The sequence below is a fragment of the Borostomias antarcticus genome, assembly GCF_949987555.1.
Source record: "Borostomias antarcticus genome assembly, chromosome: 3".
NCBI lineage: Eukaryota > Metazoa > Chordata > Actinopteri > Stomiiformes > Stomiidae > Borostomias > Borostomias antarcticus.
Genome location: NC_140236.1, coordinates 22,047,076 through 22,069,416, shown reverse-complemented (window position 1 = coordinate 22,069,416; position 22,341 = coordinate 22,047,076). Strand labels below are relative to the sequence as shown.

The window sequence follows — 22,341 nt, the reverse complement described above, 5'->3', positions numbered from 1 at the left end:
TTCACACAACCGCCCCATCTTTTGCATAGAGAGAAAAACTTGAAATAATTATAAATCGATATCAATTGATTGACAAAGCCATAAACTAGGCTACTAACGATATCAAATTCCGCCGCAATAACGTGTGGTTTCTCAAAGGTACTTTTTATTTCTTTATTTTAGGCCTACGCTTTAGTTATTATTATAGGAGAGAACTACAACGATCCTCCCTCTATTGTATTTTAGATGGCTATTCTTGCACTTTGCCTTCAGCACTAGAATATGCTCTTAGTCACTTGTTTTAGAAAGGAGATGCACTTGTAAGTTCTGGCAAGTAGCCTAGTAGGCTAGTAACCTACATTGGCTTTTCCTACGTTAAATGCAATTATTGTTAGTTGCTTTGGATAAAAGCGTCTGCTAAATTACTGTAATGTAGGCTAATACAATGAGAACTAGGCTACTACGGATCCGGGCATTTGTCGCGTTTTGAGAACTTTACTGGAGAGTGCAGCTGATCAGAGCACTATGTTGGTGTGCTTCGTAAACATGAGTCAATTGCTCTTGAATTATCTGTATGCCGAGATGAATCCAGTGATGTCCACCTCTTGAAATTTGGTCGAATTTACTGACCGCTAGATCAGTGAAACCCGGGGCTGCCAAGTCTCAGACACACGCATTGCAGCCTATTCTCACGCTCACTCGCCACACTTCACAATTCTCACTCTGAGAAATGACCAGCCTCTAAATAGCCTACTACCAATTCAATGGTTACGGGACTCTTTTTTTTTTTTTATTACTTGAACGAACGCTAATCTCGCCTCTCGGTCGCCCTTCGCGCTCAAAGAACGCTACCCAAATCTACCTAGCGGGGAGGAGAGAGGGAGAGGGAGCCGTCCCGGCAGGGAGAGAGGGGGGTTGGTGCTTGTGACTTCACTTAGTGAACGCTTTGCGTAGAAACCACTCTCAGCAACCTCACCTTTTTATTAATTAAACCTGTGTTTACCTAATGTAGATATCCTATTTCAAAAATGCACTCATCAGTCCGACTCCAACACTTCCACACCCCTACCAAAACCACTAGAGGGCACCTCGTCACGTTACATCTTCCATTGCTTTCCTGATGTCATAGTAGACGTTGCTGACACAGACACTGTGTTCTGTGAATCTGTTCTGTGTTTATATGATTTATGTTTTTAACCATCTGTTTTTTATAGAAAGCACTATGTTGTACATTGAATTGTATGAATGGTGCTATATAAATAAAATAGCAGACTAAATTATGTTAACTCATCATTCCACTTCCAGTCTCAAACACCGACTTGATAGGACTCACCACTGCAGTGAAGAGGACGGTGTCCCGGGCGATGGCATCCAGCGTTACCCTTCCTGCTCGTGCCTCCAAACCTGGATGTGGACGACGCAGAGGAGCTCTCCTTGCTTAGCTCTAGTGTTAGAGCAAACTTCGTGATTCTGAGGTAAATTCCCTCGTTGATAATACTTTTCCTCCTCAGTAGGCTGACTGGCTCGTTTATCCCTACAGCAGCTGGGATTTATGTCGTTTGCAGACTTACAATTTAAACAGTGGGCAGATGAAAATAAAAAAAAGTCTAGCTCTAACTTAATTCACTGGCAACTTGTGGCTAGCTAGTCCGTTCACGTTTTTCCTCATAACCCATAACCATGGATGTATTAATAGAACTGGATACAGCCACTCCATTCACTGACCTATCACAAATGAAGCCCTATTGAACCGCGCCATCTTGGCAAATTTGTTGTGGTCATTTGACCATTTCCGGTGACTTTTGTACTTGCGCAGTTGTGCTTTTCTGGCTTTCCGGTGACTTTTGTACTTGCGCAGTTGTGCTTTTCTGGCCTACGCGCGTCCACGAACAAGTTCACGAAATGTAGACGCACGTTCCCGGCTCTCCCCGCTTTGATTTAGCAATGAAAACCGGCTTGCATATTAACCTGTTTTTGTCAAATATATCCATTGGAGACATTTTTTTATCCAGGCATCTTAGTTTTAAAAGCTTAATTATAGCTGAACATGTTTTGTTTGCTAGTAGATGGTATTCATCATGGTATTGATTCATATTACCATGGATCGGTATTGGGATTGATCAAGGGCGAATGTGAAATAGCAACCACAAACAGTGGGTTATCCGAGATGCGGTAGCAGCGGCCAAAGCTCCTGCTGGTGGGGAGGGAAGCTTTTCAACTCGCCTGTCACTGGCTCCCTGGAGGAATTTAGCCTGGCTGCAATAACGTTATTGCGAACGGAATGAATACCATCTACTAGCAAACAAAACATGTTCAGCTATAATTAACCTGTTAAAACTAAGATGCCTGGATAAAAAATAATGTCTCCAATGGATATATTTGACAAAAACAGGTTAATATGCAAGCCGGTTTTCATTTGATTGCATTTCACATGAACGTGAACTTGTTCGTGGACGCGCATAGGACAGAAAAGCATAACTGCGCAAGTACAAAAGTCACCGGAACTAGCCAAATGACTACAAATTTAGCCAAGATGGCACAGTTCAATAGGGCTTCACTTTAGATTTCAATTCCTGGGTGCTTGCCCATAACATACTCTACTTCCGGACTACGCTACCCATAATACCTTACATATTCCCCTCAAACCCATATCCTGCAAAACTTGGTTCGTTACCTAACTAAAAGATGATATAACATGAACACAGATGATGGGTTCTTCTTACCGGGAAAATCATGGAGAAAGACAACGTGGTTTTAATTTTGATGTAGAGCAAGGAACGAGCAGAAAAGCTGGCAAATAGGTTAAATGCTTGTTACTGTGAAACGGGCAACAATAACTGTTGGATATAATAGAGGTTGCCTATATGTCATTTGCGTTTGTCATTTTCGTTTATTGTACCTTATCTTGTTCTTTATCACATCATGTGTCATAGTATTGCGGTGTAATATTTATAGGTGCTCATAAGATCCCATTAACGATTTGCAACCAGACAGCAGTCAAGTTGCATCCAACAAGCAAAGTGGGATGAAACAATACACCCTTTGTACATAATATATTTATATGCATAGCCTCAATACAAGCATGGATGCCATTTTTTGCAGACATCACATTTCCTGTTGTAAAAACTACTGTTTGAGGATCAGTCCTGGTAGTGCTACGCAATGAAAGTGGATACATTACAAAATTAGAGACAACAGTACAACCCAGGCATTCTATAGCTAGCGAAAAGAGTCTGAGGTAATGTGGGTCAATAGAGCGCTAACATGCCAGAGTGCAATCAGCTTCCTGTCCAGTATCAGATTGTCCATTAACGGACGGAAAATAATCAAAGTTTGGCCGAAGTTGTGTCATAGTTGAAATGTCAGTCCTCATCTAGAGAATGGTTAGATGACGGTGGGCAGTAGGGCCTCTGCTCTTTCACAGGTACACTCCCTTTCCCAGGTCTGGATGTCCACAACAGGTTAGGAGAGCTTCAGTCCAATTTGACCACCTCCGGCAGTTCCACGACCACAGGAGCACAGTCTTCCAGGTCAGCCTCAAAGTCCCAATGAAACTTCTTGGTTAGATGAGCTTTAAACTTCTCTGCTCTCTTACGTAGAGTAGCATCTACCCCTGACCCACTGGCAAACTGGAAAAAGTCCTGAAGGAGAGAGGGGGGGAAATGAGGTTGAGAGATGAAAGCTCTATAGAGCTGGACCCATTATACATTAAAGGAGATCACAATTAGAATTAAAGAGAAAGCTGTATTGTTTTTCCCCATTTCTCAGATATACATTTCCCAAATGTGCATCTGTACCTTCAACCCTTGAATGAAAAAGGCCATGCCCACCATTCACTCCCATTCGGGCGTCCCAATGGCCACTGAAACCAACCCTTGCAGAATCATGCCGATTCTGTTTAGTTGAGCAGTTGTGAGTCATTCAGGGTAAGGTTATGATGGTGTTGGTATCGGTTTGGAGTATCAGGACATTCTTACGAATATGAGTAGGCTAGAGGGCAGGAGTTTGAGCTACTTTTGAGCTAAGTTTTGTTGCATAAAAAACCTGAAGCTCCGAATACTGAATTGAGCTTTGAATACCAACCTACCGAACGAATAATGGAATATTCAAGCCAGCCCTAGCATCAGCCAGAAGAGGGTGGGGTGACTGATCACTGGTTCACTGTGCACAGGTAGTAGTTGATCTGTGTGCAGAGCAGCTAGTATTAACATTTATATTGTTGCTAGGGATGGCAAAGCACTTGTTGAACATGCTTGCTGACTTGACCACTGTGATTGGGGAATTTATCTTGCATCCTGCGATCGGTTACTGTCGGCACATCTAACTGTAGGTATAACGGCACTTAGATTACTAACATAAATGTATTTTAGACAGTAGGCTAGGCATTTTGAGGAGTAGGCCTAGGTGCCAGCACCAGTGTTGGCCCAATCCTATCTTTCGTTGTAACCTCATGCCGCTCACTGAAGAAAAAATCCCTTCAAGCGCCGAGTCTTCCGATCACCTCAGCAAGGAGCAGCATGGAGCGGCACAGAGCGCGCGGCCTATAGGCTCTTTATTGAAAATAAATAGTCCTAATGTGGGCGCGACAGTGGTTTTGAAAGCGCATTTTGGCAGAAATATTTAGAAAGTTTTATTTATATATATAGCCTAATTTGTATCATTGTTTTTTGTATCAAATGTTTGGTGTGGCGGCAAGGATCTTGCAGTGGCGGTGCGCCACGGCAAAAGCTTACCAGCGGAAACGCTGCTATATAGTGTGATGTCACTAACTACTGGGAGGAGAAATTAACTGGAATGGAGTTTAAACAATGTAATGTTATATATGCTGGTTGCGATTATAGGGCTATTTAAATTAACATTGTCACATTCTAATAAAGACTCCTATGATCTACGTCTCCTTTTACCTTCTTACCAAGTTGTCGTTATGTGTAACTTGTAGTGTTGTACCCAACTCTGAATTTTGAGTCGAATCAGATTCGCCTATTGAAACCAGAGATTTGACGATTCGTTCCTCCTTTTTTTCCCCATAAGTCTGGGCGGAGACCGTGGAAGTTGGGACAGCTGTCAAACTTTAAAACTCAAACTCGCAGGCTGCACAATAAAGACACCTACTTTTCAGGAATCATCTAGCCCACATTGTCCATCTACTTCGGATGCCGACAGGATTTTATGCAGTGTTTTCTAGTGTTTCCTTTAGGGTTGGACGATTTGACAATAGTCTCCTCAACTGCACATTTGAAAGCGTGCGTGAATAGGCTCATGCGTTGGGCAGCAATCAACAAGGAAACGTTTTGGCCATCACTAAAGCATTTTTGCGGACGTTAGAGCTCAATCTGTCTATGGGAAAATTTATTTTTCCCAGCAGATATCTTAGTTAATACAAGAAGATTGATCTAGGAAAACAGTTGTGTTTTGTGATATTCTGTTTGGGAAATGGACATGATTGCAGGCGCACAGTAGACTAGGCTAGACGCACAGCGGAGGGGAGAGGGTTCCCTGCCTTCTTCCCTCCATTATATCAGTCTTAACCCATTTAATCCTGAATTTTTCCCAGACATAAAAATATCCAAATCATGTGTCATTAGTAACCCTTTGAAATAATCAATTATATATTTTTTGAAATTTTCATGTAAAAGTAGGTGACAAAGTGTTTTATGATCGGTCACAATTGTGACCGGTGGGATAATCGGTATAATAATTTATAATATATCTAAGGCCAGTTATGAACACATTTAAAACTCTGGCACTGGCAGTCCCAGCATTGCTACTGAAATGCTCCATCACATTGTTAATGTGATTTTTACAAATAAAAAAGCCTTATACAATGCGGCAATGCCCATATGAATAAGCCTATTGAAGCACCAATATGAATACTGAGAACAAAGACAAAAGAACAATCATCCACCTATTTCAACATTGTAACTTTAGTGCAACTTACTTTAGTGCAACATTCATTTAAATACATTCATTTTTAGTTCAGTATTCACTGACATTGAACACACTAAACATCAAGGTAACGTTTAGGATAGAGGTAGCCTTAGAACATGCTTTAAAGTAGAGGTGATTGGTTGTCTGATTGGTCTAAATCTCTATTTTTGAGCACCTCCAGCTTTGCTCTCGGCTCTTCTGGCTGGCCCCTCTGGCGGCTAGAGGCCCTTGAGTCTTCTGGCTGGCCCCTCTGGAGGCTAGAGGCCCTTCTTAGATTTCTGTGCTAGTCACGGTTTGTCCATAAACACCATGTTCGAACACAAGGATGCCCACAAGTACTTGGCATCAGAACACCTTAGGCCGAAGGTCGATTATCGATTTTGTTATATCGTATCATCTGATCTGAGGCCGTGTGTCTTGGACACTCGGGTGAAGAGAGGGGCAGAGCTGTCCACTGATCACCATCTGGTGGTGAGCTGGGTTTGATGGCGGGGGAAGCCTCTGGACAGACCTGGAAAACCCAAGCGTGTAGTGAGGGTGACTTGGGAACGTCTGGAGGAAGAGCCTGTCCGGAGAGAATTCAACTGCCACCTCCGGCGAAGCTTCTCAGGAATCCCTGTGGAGGTTGGGGACATCGAACACAAGTGGTCGGTGTTCAAAGCCTCCATTGCTGAAGCTGTGGATGGGAGCTGTGGCCTGAGGGCCATAGGTACCTCAAGGAGCGGTAACCCTCGGACACCGTGGTGGACACCAATGGTCAAGGAAGCCGTCCGACTGAAGGAGGAGGCCTTCCGGGACATGTAAGCCCGGGAGACTCCAGAAGCAGTGGCAGGGTATCGACGGGCCCGGAGGACTTTGGCCTCGGCTGTGACCAAGGTAAAGCAGCGGGTGTGGGAGGAGTTCGGAGAAACCATGGAGAAGGACTTTCGGTCGGCACCAAAGTGTTTCTGGAAGACCATTCAACACCTCAGCAAGGTAAAGCGGGGGACCATCCAAGCTGTGTACAGCAAGGATGGGACACTGCTGACCTCAACTAAGGAGGTCATCGTTGAGCGTTGGAAGGAGCACTTTGAGGAACTCCTGAACCCGACTTACCCACCCTCTACGATCGAGGCAGAGCCGGAAGATGAAGGGGGGTCATCATCAATTTCCCTGGAGGAGGTCAGGCCCAACCTGTCTACATGTGCTTTGTGCATTTGGAGAAGGCTTAATACTGGGTCCCTTGAAAGGTCTTGTGGAGGGTTAAGCGGGAGTATGGGGTGAGGGGGTCCCTACTTAGGGCTATCCAATCCCTGTACACCCAGAGCGTGAGCTGTGTCCATGTCCTCGGCAGTAAGTCGGTTTCCTTTCCGGTGGGGGTTGGCCTCCGCCAGGGCTGCACTTTGTCACCAATCCTGTTTGTGATTTTCATGGACAGGATATCGAGGCATAGCCGTGGGGAGGTGGGTTTGCAGTTCGGTGAGCTAAGGATCGTGTCGCTGTTGTTTGCAGATGATGTGGTCCTGATGACATCATTGGCCTGCAACCTCCAGCACTCTCTGGATAGGTTTGCAACTGAGTGTGAAGCGGCTGGGAAGAGAATCAGCACCTCTAAATCTGAGGCCATGGTTCTCAGCAGGAATCCGTTGTTTTGTCTGCTCCGAGTAGGAAATGAGGCCTTACCCCAAGTGAAGGAGTTCAAGTATCTGAGGGTCTTGTTCATGAGTGAGGGAACCATGGAGAGGGAGTTTGGCCGGAGAATTGGAGCAGCTGGTGCGGTTTTGCACTGTTGTGACGAAAAGAGAGCTGAGCCAAAAGGCAAAGCTCTCAATCTACTGGTCTATCTTCGTCCCCACCCTCACCTATGGTCATGAAGGATGGGTCATGACCGAAAGAACAAGATCATGGATACAAGCGTCCGAAATGAGTTTTCTCCAGAGGGTGGAGAGATCAGGTGATAAGTTCAGTCATCCGGGAGGGATTCGGAGTAGAGCCGCTGCTCCTTTGCATCGAAAGGAGCCAGTTGAAAGGAGCCAGTAGGGAGGTGTTCCAGGCGTGTTCTGCGGGGTAGACCCAGGACCAGATGGCAGGACTACATCTCCGCACTGAGCAGCTAAAGATTCCCCAGGCAGAGCTGGTTGATGCTGCTAGGGAAAGGGATGTCTGGGGCCCCCTGCTGGAACTGCTGCCTCCGCGACACGACCCTGGAGGAGCGGATGACGATGGATGGATGGATGGAACTGCAATGTTGCATGCCTTGTCTGGGAAGTCTTCTTGATCCAACAAATCCAGAATTTGGACTCATAGCTCAAAGAAAACAGTAGAAAGTTAGGTAGAACAATAACTAGTTATGTGTATAAGTATGTGTATAGCTAGATCCAATGTGTTATCCCGCCGGTCACTATTGTTGCCATTGACATGTTTACTAGTTCTATGACCACACTGAACAAAGTTGAGTAAATGCATATATCAATACTAGACACCTTAAACATGATGTGTACCAAAAATTATTGTTCTATTATGTTAACATACTTCACTAACCTTTTCTTTCGGCGGTTTGATGCTGCCATCTTCTCCTCATAGTGCAAACAGGAAGTAAACAGCTCTGGTCATGTGACAATTTACACTAAACATGTGACACTGCTCATATTTCATTGAGACCAGGCCCCCAGGATTCGAAATCTAAAGTGAAGCCCTATTGAACCGAGCCATCTTTGAAAAAAACACGTCACTGATACCTTTGACATGCGCAGTCAAAGGTATCAATGACGCATTCTTGTAGTCCACGAACAGATTGCTCTCCCTGCTCCGAGTTAGCGATGAAAAGCGGCTTGCTTATTAATCTACTTTCGTCAAATATATCCGTTGGAAAACATAGTTTTTTATCCAGGCATCTTAGTTTTAACAGTATAATTGTGACTGAACATGTTTTGTTTGCTAGTAGGCGTTCATTGTGTTTCGAGCTCGGCGGGTTAGCCGCGAACTTCATGCCGCAGCGAGAGATCCCGTCTCTGGGTGGACAGCTGTTCAACTCGCCTGAGACCAGGTCCCTTGGAGCTATTTCGGCTGGCCGCACATCACGTTGTTGTGAACAGAATGAATTAGAGATGGGCCGATCGATCGGTGGCCGATTCAAAACCGGCCGATTTGACTAGAATTAGCCCAATCTGCGACCGGTTGATCTGGCTTTAACTGGCCGGTTTCTATGAGCCGGTTCTATAGTTCTACGGTGGATTTGATGAAGACAAAATACAAGAGCCATGGTGAAGTGTATTTCCTGGAGGGAGTGATACAGTCCTGAGAAGTAACCGTTCGCACCGCACGTTGAGCGGAGAGCAGCAACGACAGCAGCAGCGCAGTTTTAGAGGTCAGTTCGGACCACTCCAGACCGTAGGCTATTGGCATACTGGCCAGTTATTTTTCCGCACATAGAATAGGCTACAAAAACGAACTATTATAGCCTACAACTACAGTAGCCTAATAGCCTACATTTGATTGTTGTTATATGCTATCATTGAAGAATAATAGGTAGCCTGCTGTTCTAAAGCCCAGTTCAGTCCAAAGATTCACAACAATAGGCAATAATAATTCTAATCTTATTCTATTCTCGCTTATTACATGTCGTTATGCGCGTCATGCTTTTCCTTATAATGTTGACACTGCGTTGCAATAGACTAGACTTTGGTGACTGTTTCCTTATGCTGTGCGTTATTGCTGGTATTCGCAAATAGAGGGGCGGCATAATTGTGTTTCGCCTAGAGCGGCAGAAATGCACGCGCTGGGCCTGCCCCTCGTTTGTCTCAGGGAGAGACGCAGGAGCACAGGTGTGTTGATTACTAACGAGCCACCGGTGCGCCGCTGTGCTCTCAGCACGCGTGCCGAGGTGGAAGGACGCGCAGCGCGCACAGGCGAGCCGGGCGATGACGCTCCTAGACGGGGAAGCACCTCAGGGTGGACGAACCACAACAAGATGCACATGAAAACCTGCTGGTTTGAACACGCAACTAACGAAGATATATATATTTTATTTTCATTAAACAGTTCGAGTAAAATGAGTAGGGCTGCCCCCCAATAGTCGACTTAACGTTAGTCGACGAGAAGAGTCCTAGTCGAGCAAGTTTTCATTAGTCGCTTAGTCGCAGAAAGAAAAAACCCCTCAAAATCTGCTTGGGATAACAATGTCCAGGGCCGGCCCGTATGTATAGACAGACTAGGCAATTGCCTAGAGCGGCACTTTGGCAAGGGCGGCAAAATGTGAGCCAACCAAGGGCCAATTTTTTATAAAAAAAAATGAAAAATCTAGGTGCGTCAATGGTTGAGCCTACGTGATTGACACATTCCTAGTGGCTGAGCCATCCAAAAACAGAGGGATTCGTTGTTTAAATATATTGATCCCACCCGGAGTAGCAAGGATGAGGCACCTTCTTCAAATCCACCACCGAACCAAGAGACTGCTAGCACTAGTAACATTAGCACAACCTCCGTTGCTCCAGAAGAAGCAGCAGGTGCTAGCAGCATCGGAGCAGACAGGCCGCCTCTACCGTCAAGCCCACAATGTCAGGAGATTGCCAAACTACCAACTACAGGCATTTGTCCACAAGAAGAAACAGCATGCTAGCTGTAGCACTAGCAGCACCATGACGAGAGCAGATGCTAATGTTAGCCTGCCTCCAGGACCAGATCTACCGTCAAGTTCACAAGCAACTTTTTGCGGAGTTCACTCCGGCTTCTGGAGAACGCAGTTTCTCAAAGTTGAAACTAATAAAAAACTACCTTCGTAGTACAATGACAAAGGACAGACTGAAATGGACTTGCAACGCTCTCCATAGAACACGAACTGGCACAGAGAATCGAAGTCGAGGATGCAATTGACCTTCGCTCCGATGAAGGCACGTCGTGCCGCTTCTGAAAGGTAGGCTAATCATTAATATGAAGCTAATTTTCATGCTCTCTAGTCGTTAAAACTGCTTGCGCAAATGCGCACATTCATGCGTGTGTGTTTTACGTACATGATAAAGTGGTATAGGACTGAGATTTACACTGGTATTATTGAGTTGGAGAATCTGCTGATATAATGTGCTTGCGCAAATGCGCACATTTTGTGTGTGTGCGTGTATGTGTTTGTTTTATGCACATAGGAGATGTTTGCACTGGTATTTAGCTTGAGGAGCTGAAATTGGATTCTTTGGAAAATAGATGTGCTGTTCTCTGCTGTAAATAATTTGTAACAAGGTTATATTTATTATGCAGACATTGGTGTTATTTGTATGGATCCCGCATATTGCGTCATGCATACTGAAGCTAATATTGTTGACACTTGAGCACCTATAAGGCATATGTATGGCATATTGGTGTTTGTGTATTGGTGCTGGTTTTCGCTTTATATTGGCCTTTGTGAAATGCACAGGCCGGGCCTGGCGAGAAGCCAACGTAGGCCTAATTCTTTTCATCGTTCTCATTTGTTCGGTCTCTTATTAAGAAATGTGCGTATAGCCTATAATAGGCCAGCTGCATTTTCGTTTGCATTCTGACCTCAGAAAATTGAGTTCTCATGTAGCTCCCCTTTATTTTTTATTTCTTCACTGATCGCTGGGCTGTTGTGAAAAATTAAATGTGTGTGGGCTACTTTTGTTTTCCGTGTTACAGTTTGTTGTAGGCTATACTGTGTTTAAATAAAAGAGTAATAAAATGTTGTTCAGTCTCCTTGCTGTGTTGCCGAATGCCGACACATTGAGAATTAATCTATGCTTTGCTGAAGCGGCTGCTGCCGCTCGCTCCGTGTGTATGGTAAGGTTACATGTATAATAATAATCATCATCATAATAATAAAGGAACGACTAGTCGACTAGTCACTTGAAATGAGGACTTCTAGTCGAGCAGGAAAATCTTTAGTCGGGGGCAGGCCTAAAAATGAGGCACTAACAGTCCTATACACAGTCTGTGAATGAAATTCAAGTCTCACCAAAGTGTTCTGTTTTCCTACTTGACTGTTGTTCTAACTTTGTTGTTCGTTCTCATAGATCAGTCTGTTAAAACTACAAATTCTTTCTTTGTGACATCACTTCCCTGTCCTCTTCATCCTGAAACTATGTCACTTCCTTTTTCACTGTATAACCTATCGACCTCGCCCACATCTGACTCACTCAGCCCGGATTCACTTCCTGTGCTAGAGTCCGACTCTACAGAATCGTAACAGAATAAAACTATTGTCTTAGTTTAAAACCAGCTTGACCGACCACTCAGCGTGTTCTTTGAAATCTAAACTAAACCAAGTAAGATTTAATTTACAGTCATACAGTCAACAGTCTTAACAGTCCTATACACAGTCATACAGTCAACAGTCTTAACAGTCCTATACACAGTCATAGTCATATTCAGTTACTTTCATCTGTACTATCCTGGGATTGCAGAATAAAAAAAAATAAAAAAGCAAGAAAATGCAAAGTGAGTGCTGTCAATTAATTACAATTTTTGAAAATCGGTATCGGCCAAAATCGGTATAGATGACTCTGCCCCCCCCCCCCCCAAAAAAATCGGTATCGGCCAAAAAAGCCAATCGGCCCATCTCTAGAATGAATACCACCTACTAGCAAACAAAACATGTTCAGTCACAATTATACTTATTTTGTTATTTTCATTCTTTAAAAGTCACCAAAATGCAGGAAACAAAGTCTCTGAAACTAAATTTTTTTCTGGGGGAGAACCCCAAAACCCCCCCTCCCTATTTTGGCAGTCTTGAGATTGGCATCACCACAACAAGGAATCAATTCCACAGGAAACACTGATGTAATATATTTTAGCCAAAAAATGATATGCGATTAATTGGGATTCATTCTATTAATTGATTACAGAACATGTAATTTATTCGATTTTTAATCGATTGAGAGCCCTAATTTTAACACTAAAATGGTTTGTGAATTACATTTCAGACCCATTTCAGACAACGGCGGGGCCAGCTTACTAGAGCCAATATTGCGAACTGAGTGGGCCTTGTTGAAACTTAAGTCAGGGCATTGTTAAAACATGCATGTGTGAAAATTCCTCAGTACATGAGGGGAAAACACAGCCAAAAACTGCAGGTAAAAAAAGAAAAACCTGTACCTGTAGTGTGGACGTGAGGAAGTTGTTCTGAGAGACAATGTCAACGAAGAAGTCTGGAGGGATCTCTCCGAGCTGGTGGTAGAGAACAGCGATGAGGCCCAGATAGAGGTTCCTGTGCTCCCTCATAGCCTCCTCTGAACGACACAGCAGGGCCAGCAAACGCTTCCAGTGCTCAAAGCCCTCATATGCACTGCCTATAAGGAAACACACAAAGGCAAACTGCAGTTCGCCTGGAACAGGAAGATGGGGGTGCAAGAGGGATGAAGACATACAAGAACAAAACACAGAAAGAGTTGGGGTTATATCAACAAACTGTATACGTTCGGTTTTACTGTACAGTAGAGCTCTCCCCGACTCTGAATTTTGTGTGTGGAATCAGATTTGCCGATTCAAACCAGAGATTAGAGGATTTGTTCCTCCTCCCCCCGCCCCCATTATGTCTCACGTTAGGCTGAGGGGAGACGGTGGGAGTTGGGACAGCTGTCAAACTAGCTCAAACTCACAGGGAGCACAGTAAAAGACGCCTGTTTTTCTTGCCAAACATCAATCATATAGCCCATATTCTTCATCTACTTCAGATGCCCCCATGTTTTTATGCTGTGTTCCCCATAGCCTACTGTACATTAGGGTTGGACGATTTGACGATTGTCTCCTCAACTGCGCATTTGAAAGCGTGCGGGAATAGGCTCATGCGTTGGGCAGCAGTCAACAAGGAAATGTTTTGGCTTCACTAAAGCATTTTCGTTGATTAGAGCTCGGTCTGTCTATGAGGAAAAAAAATGTTTCCAGCGGATATCGTAGTTAATACAAGAAGATTGATCTAGGAAAGCAGTTTTGTGTTCTGATATTCTGTTTGGAAAATGTGTGTGACAGCTGGCGCATAGTAGGCTAGGCTAGACACACAGCGGAGGGGAGAGGGGTCCCTGCCTTCGATATTCCCTTAGTAATATCAGTCTTAAGTCTCCTTTTACTGCACAACAAAAAGCTACGGTAACAGCCTAGGTCTAAAATGAATGATTGGCCTGTCCCATATAAATCACCAGGCAGGTGATAGGCCCACCAGCACATCTTGACAGCGGAGCAAAAAAACGACTGCTCGACTTCAACAATCTAAGTCGACTTGAGGGTCTGTGACTGATGATAGGGCTTTAACAATTACAAATTTTGCTAGACGATTAATTGTCTCAGAAATACTAGCGATTGATAACATAATTGTCAAAAGAGGGTTTTTTTCTTTGTAAGTTGAGTAGAGGACCTAATGCACCTGCGTGATTTTTAGTGATTTTTTTTCTTGTTTTAGGGGGGTGCGCTTGCAAAGCATGCCCTGGTGGGAGGTTTCTAGCTAGTAGCTTCCAGAAGGGTTCTTGAGCGGTGACGTTTTATATGTTTAAAACATACAGGAGAACTACAGCAGGCCTATTCTTGCTACTGATGTGTTTTTTAACACTTCAACAAAGGCCAATCATTTGAGTGAGTGAGGACTGTGTGTGAGAGTGAGTGAGTGAGTGAGTGAGTGAGTAGCTGAATCCCAAATCGCGCACTTAGGCGAAAGTGCAGAGCACTCGCGGCCTTGTGGCCTTACATGCGCGTTCCCGCTAAGTCCACAAGGGCTCAGGGTAGTTCCAAAACGGTATTGCTAGGTGCACAAGTGCGCCACGCCGCCATTTTGCGCACTGTAACCGCACTTACCGAAAGTCCGCAATTTCACGGACTTGGGAGCAGAAAATACCCACAGCCCACCGCGTCTTATGTGACACAGTGCTTGAGTGCATCCGATCATGATCCGAGTGCATCACACATAAATGATGACATTTGCAGATAACACTACATTTATCTTGAAATCCACATGCTGCAAACATATCCCACCCAACCTAATTTTTTTATTATTATTAAATTAAAACAGACGTCAATCGGTCAATTTGCAGAGCTGAAGGGAGCGTCAGAGCAGCCTCTGCATCTGAGGAACGCGGCAGCCAATGAAAACGAAGTGGGAGGGGCATTGAGCGAAACTGGGAGTGCTGTCCCATTTAATTCACGGCCCTGCACCCTCTGGCCCTTCCAGCTGACGTCAATTAAGTGCTCAGGCCTCAGGCCACAAGTGTGAGGGGCCGCAAGTGCGGTTTGCGCACTCAGATTGGGATTCAGCTAGTGAGTGAGTGAGTGAGCGAGCGAGTGAGCGAGCTATAACCTGAGCAGAGAGGAGGGTTGAGTCCCAGCTCCCAGACCAAAGCCTCTGGTTTGGTTTAGGTACTTGTTAGCTTCGTTAGTTAACCATCTTGCTTCTAGAACCCATCAAACACAACAGCCACTGTCTGGAAGTGCAACCATTCTGAAATTGTACACTGTTGATGCTCGGTTTAAACATAAGCAATAAAAAAAGCATAATCATGGTTCAAAAAAATAATTGCGATAATGTCACAAAATTGCGGTTTGGCGATTATGTAATAATTGTTACAGGTCTAACTGATGATTCGACTCGTCGACTTTCAGGGGGCAGCCCTACTGTACAGTCTGGGGTACTGTGTTTTTTTTTAAGATTTGAAAAGGTTTCAGATTCCAACAGTTGCTACAATATCAAGATAGACTACTGCAGCACTGTTGTTAGTGCAACCCTTTTGAAAGCCATACTGAGGAGTTTGTGGTGTTTTGGATACAGCTGTATTGCCACAATATTCTAGCAAGGTGGCTAATGCTAACAGGCGCCAAGACCACATCTGGGAATTCATGTCGTACAGCCGTACCAAGTCACTCACCCAGCACAGTGAGCGGCTGTGTCTTGTAGTTTTTGTCCAGCAGGCTCTGTAGAGCATAGCTATGGTCCATACTACACTGGGTGATTTGGGCTGGCGTAGCGCCTGGAGGGTACGTCTGTCTGGAGATGTGGGAGAAGCGCAGCTCCGTTCCTTCCCTCTGCTTCATCCGTGGAAGCCGATCAAGCCCTTCCCTCATGCTCTGGCACTCTGTGTCATTCCTGGGGAGGTTCTGCTGCTCCCGGTCTTTAGTGTGTTTCAGCTGGAGCTCTGGTATCACATCGCTGAGTGCACACACACGCCCTGAGAGAGGCTGCAGTTTGCTGGCTAGCTCCTGGGTTAGCCTATCGGTGAGGGATACCCACTTACGCATCATATCATATGGGTAGGGACCCAGGTAAGCATCCAGGTTTTGTAAGCCAGCCCGGACCCGGCCAACCTCCTCTTGATTCTGGGAAGCAGAGAAATCCAGGTCCTCCTCTTTTGGGTCCCAGTGGGCCAGCAAAAGTTCTCTGGGTTTGAGGGTAAGGAAAAGGCCTTTCTTGGGACCCGTTTCTCCCCCATGGCTGGTTATATTAGCAGAGCAGTAATGGAGAAAGTGGAGGCCTGGAGGGATCATCTTCACCCCTCGGAAACGGGGTCCAACCTGCCAACTATTGTAGTCAATGCCCAGCTCTGTGCCTGCCGGGACCTCCAGCAACACCAATGTAGCACCCTCCTCAAATAGTCGCCGTGCCATCTCTGGATCCATGTCAGCACCTGCCATTATTGATTCCTGAAACAAATCAGTCAACAACTTAGATCATTTGTGCTGGCTTCCTATAAATCCTTTTAGCTAATCCATATCTCCAGTCCAGCACACTTGCTCAGTATTAGAGATGGGCAGCTTTTGTTTGGCTGTTCCAATCAATTACCCTATACTATACCTTGCAATCAAGGTAAACTATGGGGTCTAAACGGGAAATTGTGTGTGCTTGATGAAGTCAAAATATTTAGTTTAGACCACTTTAATGATACTAAATTGTAGGGCTGCATGATTATTTCCATTTATTTAATTTAATTCCAATTATTTTGCCTGATATGGTACAACTATTAAGTAGGGGTGCACCAACAGATCGGTAGGTGACGGGAATTGGACGATTTTCAGTTGATCGGCCTATCCGTGTCACACACGTATATCCGATTCAGTATTGGAAAAGTACTTTCTATTTATTTAGGATATATAAGCGTTCAGTTTCTAGCTTGCAATAAGAGATCTAAGAAGCATTTTTGCTAATTATCAGCAGACTGTCCCTCCCTCCCAGTTGGTGCCGGTCTCAACACACACACACGCACGGAGACTGAATGGAGAGAATGACATGCTCAAAAGTTTGGTTGCCTACAAAGACGATGTTGTTTAGAGTAGGCAAAGTGCCTGATTCGCCTATGGAACATTACCTCGCAAATGCATGCAGCGATTATCCTTTGATGTAAAGCTGTCACTTTCATTGCGTCTTTTGCGTTTTTGGCCGGTGAAAAATATGTTTGGCCGGTGAATTTTTGGAGCTAAAAAGTTTATTTTACGCCCTGCGCCCATCCCTATATGTGGCCCAATACTTTTGTCCATATAGGGCTTGGGAAAATGTAGTCTCATACACGACCATCTTATTTCTACACAGGTGTATCTATTTGTCTGATTGGCTCTACTGCATAGAATCCTATGCAATCAGACGAATGATACACCTGTGTAGAAACAAGATGGTCGTGTCTGAAAGAACATAGTGCTACCACTTTCCCCGTTGTTTTCCACCAAAGAACGATGGTGGCGATTTCGTGACATCACGGTCTCACAAACAAACATCCATCCATCCATCCATCCATCCATCGTGGTACCTACCCTGCACTAGCTCCATGCACTTTGAGCCATGCGTTGCGCCGGAAATTATTCATCTGAACGGGGCCACTGCTGAATTTATAGTTAGCTGAATCGTTAGCTGGCTAACGGGTAAACCGTGCTATATAGAGCTAGCTAGCTATAGTAGTTAGCCATCTAGAGCCCGTCTACTCTAAACCGTCACCCGACGGATGCAACCTCGCCTCGAGCAGATAGTAGCTGACGTTAGACTAACGTTAGCTATTAATCTAGCTAGCTAACGATAACGTACGTGCACCTCGTTGCCCCTCAGGCTAGAGGTGGCGAAAACGGGGTCCAAATACATGTTTAGCTAAATGTTTTAGAAAAGTATCTAAGGTAGCAGAACTCCGATGGGTAAACTATAAACTACGTCGGATTAAATAATCCATGGTGGTTCATGAAAATAGTGCTAATTTAAAATGTCTGTGCCCACCCTAACGTTAGCTAACTTGCTAGCTATCCTAATGATGTCCATCTGTGTAACGTTACTCTCTATGTACAAAGCGAATACGATGCATAGATCGTGGTTAGATAGCGTGGTACCTAGATTTATAAGATAGGTACATCATTTAGACTTGTAATGAATGCACGAAACAACGATTTCTAGGTAACAGCTAAAAAAAACTTACCAAAAACGTCTTCTTCTTCTGACCACAGGCGTCAGAACAGTGATTCTTCTTCTTTGAGTTTAATGGCTGATCGCAAACCAACGTTAAGGTGCATACCGCCACCTACTGTACCACCTCCTTGTCAAATTTGGAAAATTGTCCAACTTTAACAAACAATTGCTTCTTTCCTGGTCTCACAATTGTTCACCCCACCGATACTACATATGGAACAATAAAGATATTTTATAAACACACATCATTATTCTTGGAAAACTATTTTGTCCGTTAATCAGCTCTTCAATTCTAATGGCACTTAAATGTCCTGAATTTCTAAATAAGTAGGCTTCCCCCACTGAGCAATTTTGCATTGATTAATGGTTTCTGGAGCTCTGGAGCCTGGCTGTACGATCGTGAACTTGTGAACAAAATAAGTACCACATACGAGCAAATAACCTGTTCCGCTATGATGAAACTGTTAAAACTAAGATGCCTGGATAAAGAAATAATTTTTCGAAACGATATATTTGACAGAATATATCAAAGTGATTTGATGGCAGGTACTTAACAATTCTAATGCAGGGACATGCAATACAGCGGGGAGAGCGGTGAACGCTCATTAAAAATCCACATGAACGTGTTATAATAAGAATACCCTGATGTTTGAGGCCGGGCATATGTGGAGGAATAAAAATACCACAGAAAACTAACCACAGGTTCGAGGTCTGTAACTGAGTGCCTTTTCGCCTCAGCGTAACGACGTAACCCACGCATTCCCGTCACCTGACTCGAGTAGCATGCTACTTTTTTTTGCCTGCTATATCGTTTTCGTGGAGTAGTAGGTACTATATAGCATGCTACTTCTCGCCTGCTATATAGCAGGTAGCAGGCATTTCGGACACGGCCACTGGCCCAATCTCAAACCTCCCCCTACTCACTCCCACTCCGCCACCGAGTGTCCCTCCAAATGAAGTGTCACTCGCAGCTGTGGAGGGCACTCTCAATCTAGGGGGAGGGTATATAAATGGAAAGCCAAATGTGGGACGGACTCCCCACTCCACCGGAACCGACCGGGACAGGGCCGTCACCGCGTTATTATGGAACCCACTGGAGTTTATGGCAAGACACGCCCTGCTTGCCATTCGAGCATCAGGATTGGCCATGACTCGATGCCCACTAGACTAGACTGTAGGCTGCTTTTGCCGCGTAGGCTACGCGAAGAGGCCAGCGACTTTCGCCGCACTGCACGCCACTGCAGACAATGAAAGAACGCACGAAGTTATGCCTTTGAGTGAAGAAGAAAAACGGTAACGTAAAATTAACAATAAATCATCAAACTATGTTCTTCCACTATGTGTTTAATCAGTAACATTAAAGCCAATTATATTAGCCCAGAGTTGTCATTCGCCAGTGTCGCTTTATTAGTCCTGCTAAACTTGGTTGAAGTTTAGTTAATGTTATAGCTAGCTAGCGTTAGCTAGCTAAGTGAACCTGTCTTAAGTTCTCGCCATTGTCGTTTTTCCCTTTCTAAATCTGATAATGTTATCCCATGTGTAACGTTATGCAAATGAAAAACGTTACTAACGTTATGTCCAAAATGATGATATTTCTCCTCAGACAATTGAAAGCAAGACTCGGTGAGAGGCCCTGTAAAAAGAAGTTTATCTGCACCAGTCCCAAGAGTAATATCTCGGAATTCCCTACTCTGAAGGTTTCTCTCTCTAGATAAACTGTTTATTTTCTCATAAAATACAGCCTACTCTAGAAAAGACCCTTTTCACAGTATCCATCTTGACACAAAGCCAGGTAAACCTAAATCCTGTGAAACAGACTGACACCGGTGTCATTAATAATGTTAATCAGTCTGTGTCCATGTGTTAGTCAATCAATGTGCCAGTCTGGCTCACAGGATGTAGGTTTACCTGGCTTTCAGTCAAGATGACTGCTGTGGAAAGGGTTCTATTTGTAGTATTACACACACACACACACACATACATACATACATTAACGAAATGCCCTTGTCACATGCATTCGTGCCCATCTTGTTTCATTTGACTCTGTTGTGTTTCATAGGATAATTTGCCAGACAGCTATGATTACCATGTCTGCGATTACCAGGCAATTAGTGAGACGAGTGATCACGTTAACTTCAAGGGAACTCTTCGGATGGGCCTCTCATTAGAGGATGAAATAAAGCTGTGGTTAAAATCTCACACAGTCACCTGGAGGGTGGACCGAACATATCCAGGAAAGGGCAAAAAAGTTATTTTCAAGGTAACACTCAGGTTTTCGGAGGAGTAAATACAGTATAGGTCAATTTCACAACTTGCTTTTGAAGTTAGAAGACATTTGAATTTCCAGCTACGATGCCCATTGCAGACGTTACTATGAATGATGTGAAAGGGTATTAACGTAGATTATTGCCACATACCTATTTATAAAATAACACCTGTATTGTCCTGTAAGGTTGACTACAGATGCCAGCATAAAACCAGACCTCGGGGCATGGAAACAATACCAAGCAGCAGCAAGAACACAGACTGCCCTGCTAAGATGACTGTCACACTCGTTCGCACTCAAGTGAGCAGAGGCAGACTCAGTCTGTAAGTAGGATTTACTGTAATTATTACAACATCTTTGAAAAATGACACATGTAAAAATTGTGCACTTGTACACATATTACAATTACATTTGCCACTGTTTTGTCTTGCATACTTTTTTTTGTGTTAAAGAGCAGTAAAGAACATTTTTGTCTAACATGTCTCATCAGAAGCACAGATCCTCATGTTCCTACGTTTCCTACAACGGTGACCATCTGCAGTGATCACAACCACAACATCAATGTGGCTGATGCACTCAGGTACCGTGATGTGGCGGACAAGACACGAGATAATCTGGCCAAGCTTTTTGAAGCAGGACACCTCCAAGTTCAGCCTTAGATGTGCTGAAGTACGATCTTCAGGTGGAACATGGGGAGGACTATGTGTTTGCCACAGCAGACCGAGCACTCTGTCCTACTCTCGAGTACTGCTACAGGTAATGATGCATAATGTATAATTAAAATAATGCATGAAAAAGTTGCATCATTTTGAAAGTTACTGTGTGTACAAATTACTTAGTAATTTATTGTCTTTGGACAGATTGTACCATCAGATATTCTGTCAGGAATATGGAAGCTCAAAGGGAGTCCAGATGACAGTGGCTCTAGAAAGGCAGGTTGAGCACTATAACATTGAGGTCAGGGACCAATGTGCTAAAGCAACAACAACATCCAGTGGCAAGCAGCTTTTGGTGGCCATCTGCTCCCCTTTAATGAAAAGAGTGCATGCCAATCTAAAGCACAGTGGGGAGGTGGCTTTATGGATGCTTCTGGCAATATGGATCGGCATCATTGTCGGGTATTCCTGCTGTTGACCCACAGTTGTGCTGGTGGCCTGCCGCTTGGAATAATCATCACCCAGTCTGAGGAAGAGCAGGTCATATTTGAGGGCCTAGAACTTTTGAAGAGCCTCCTTGGTGAAGAGTCCTTTTCAGGCAGGGGAGAGTCAGGGCCCATGGTATTCCTTACAGATGACAGCAGAGCAGAGAGAGGAGCACTCAGCAGGGCCTTCCCACAAGCCAAACTTCTCCTCTGTTCCTTTCACCTACTGCAAGCTGTATGGAGATGGCTGTGGTACAAGGAGAATGGCATCAGTATGTCAGACAGAGCTACACTGTTTGCAGTCATCAAAGACTTATATGCCAGTGAGGAAAGTTCATTGCACAGCTGTTACCATCAGGCTTTAGAGAGGTCTGTTTTGAACAGGTTGGTGTTGACAGAATGACAGCAGACACGTTAGTCACTATAGTCATGCTTTTTATCTGATCAGAACAGCCCTCCTGAATGTTTGTCATTGGAGTTACTGGAATTATACCTAGTTCAATATCATTAATTCTCTGTAATGCTCTAAAGCAGGGGTGTCAAACTCTGGCCCGCGGGCCAAATTTGGCCCACAGTGTAATTATATTTGGCCCGCAAGGCAATACCAAATGACTACTAGAGCTGGCCCGCCAGTATTATACAGCGCATTCACCGCTAATACTACAAATCCCATAATGCTCTTCT

The 22,341-nt window shown here is 44.3% G+C and overlaps 1 protein-coding gene and 1 long non-coding RNA gene across 3 annotated transcripts; one reads left to right on the top strand and one right to left on the bottom strand.

The window, feature by feature from the left end:
- Nucleotides 1-2,927: 2,927 nt before the first annotated feature.
- Nucleotides 2,928-18,387, bottom strand: aar2 (AAR2 splicing factor). 2 transcript variants are annotated; one of them, XM_084435795.1, is made up of 4 exons: nucleotides 18,261-18,387; nucleotides 15,741-16,512; nucleotides 12,988-13,217; nucleotides 2,928-3,620 (listed from the first exon to the last, which is right to left on the bottom strand). In XM_084435795.1, exons 2-4 carry the CDS (start codon nucleotides 16,501-16,503, stop codon nucleotides 3,453-3,455), a joined length of 1,161 nt encoding a protein of 386 aa, XP_084291921.1. In that variant the 5' UTR covers nucleotides 16,504-16,512; nucleotides 18,261-18,387; the 3' UTR covers nucleotides 2,928-3,452. The 2 variants fall into 2 exon arrangements, with proteins under 2 accessions (XP_084291921.1, XP_084291922.1); XM_084435796.1 differs by having other exon boundaries at nucleotides 15,741-16,496; nucleotides 18,261-18,365.
- A 1,938-nt stretch (nucleotides 18,388-20,325) lies between these two features.
- Nucleotides 20,326-21,235, top strand: LOC311307160. Its single transcript, XR_014630361.1, has 3 exons — nucleotides 20,326-20,510; nucleotides 20,703-20,839; nucleotides 21,007-21,235. It is a non-coding gene; the product is annotated as an uncharacterized lncRNA (long non-coding RNA).
- The last annotated feature ends 1,106 nt before the right edge of the window (nucleotides 21,236-22,341 follow it).

What these genes read in the sequence shown, in the direction of transcription:
- aar2 (XM_084435795.1), bottom strand. Translation starts at nt 16,503, where the DNA reads ATGGCAGGTGCTGACATGGATCCAGAGATGGCACGGCGACTATTTGAG. An exon ending in ACAGCCGCTCACTGTGCTGG is followed by an intron (nt 13,218 to 15,740) that starts GTGAGTGACTTG and finishes TTCCTGTTCCAG; the next exon opens with GCGAACTGCAGTTTGCCTTT. An exon ending in TCCTCACGTCCACACTACAG is followed by an intron (nt 3,621 to 12,987) that starts GTACAGGTTTTT and finishes TCTCTCCTTCAG; the next exon opens with GACTTTTTCCAGTTTGCCAG.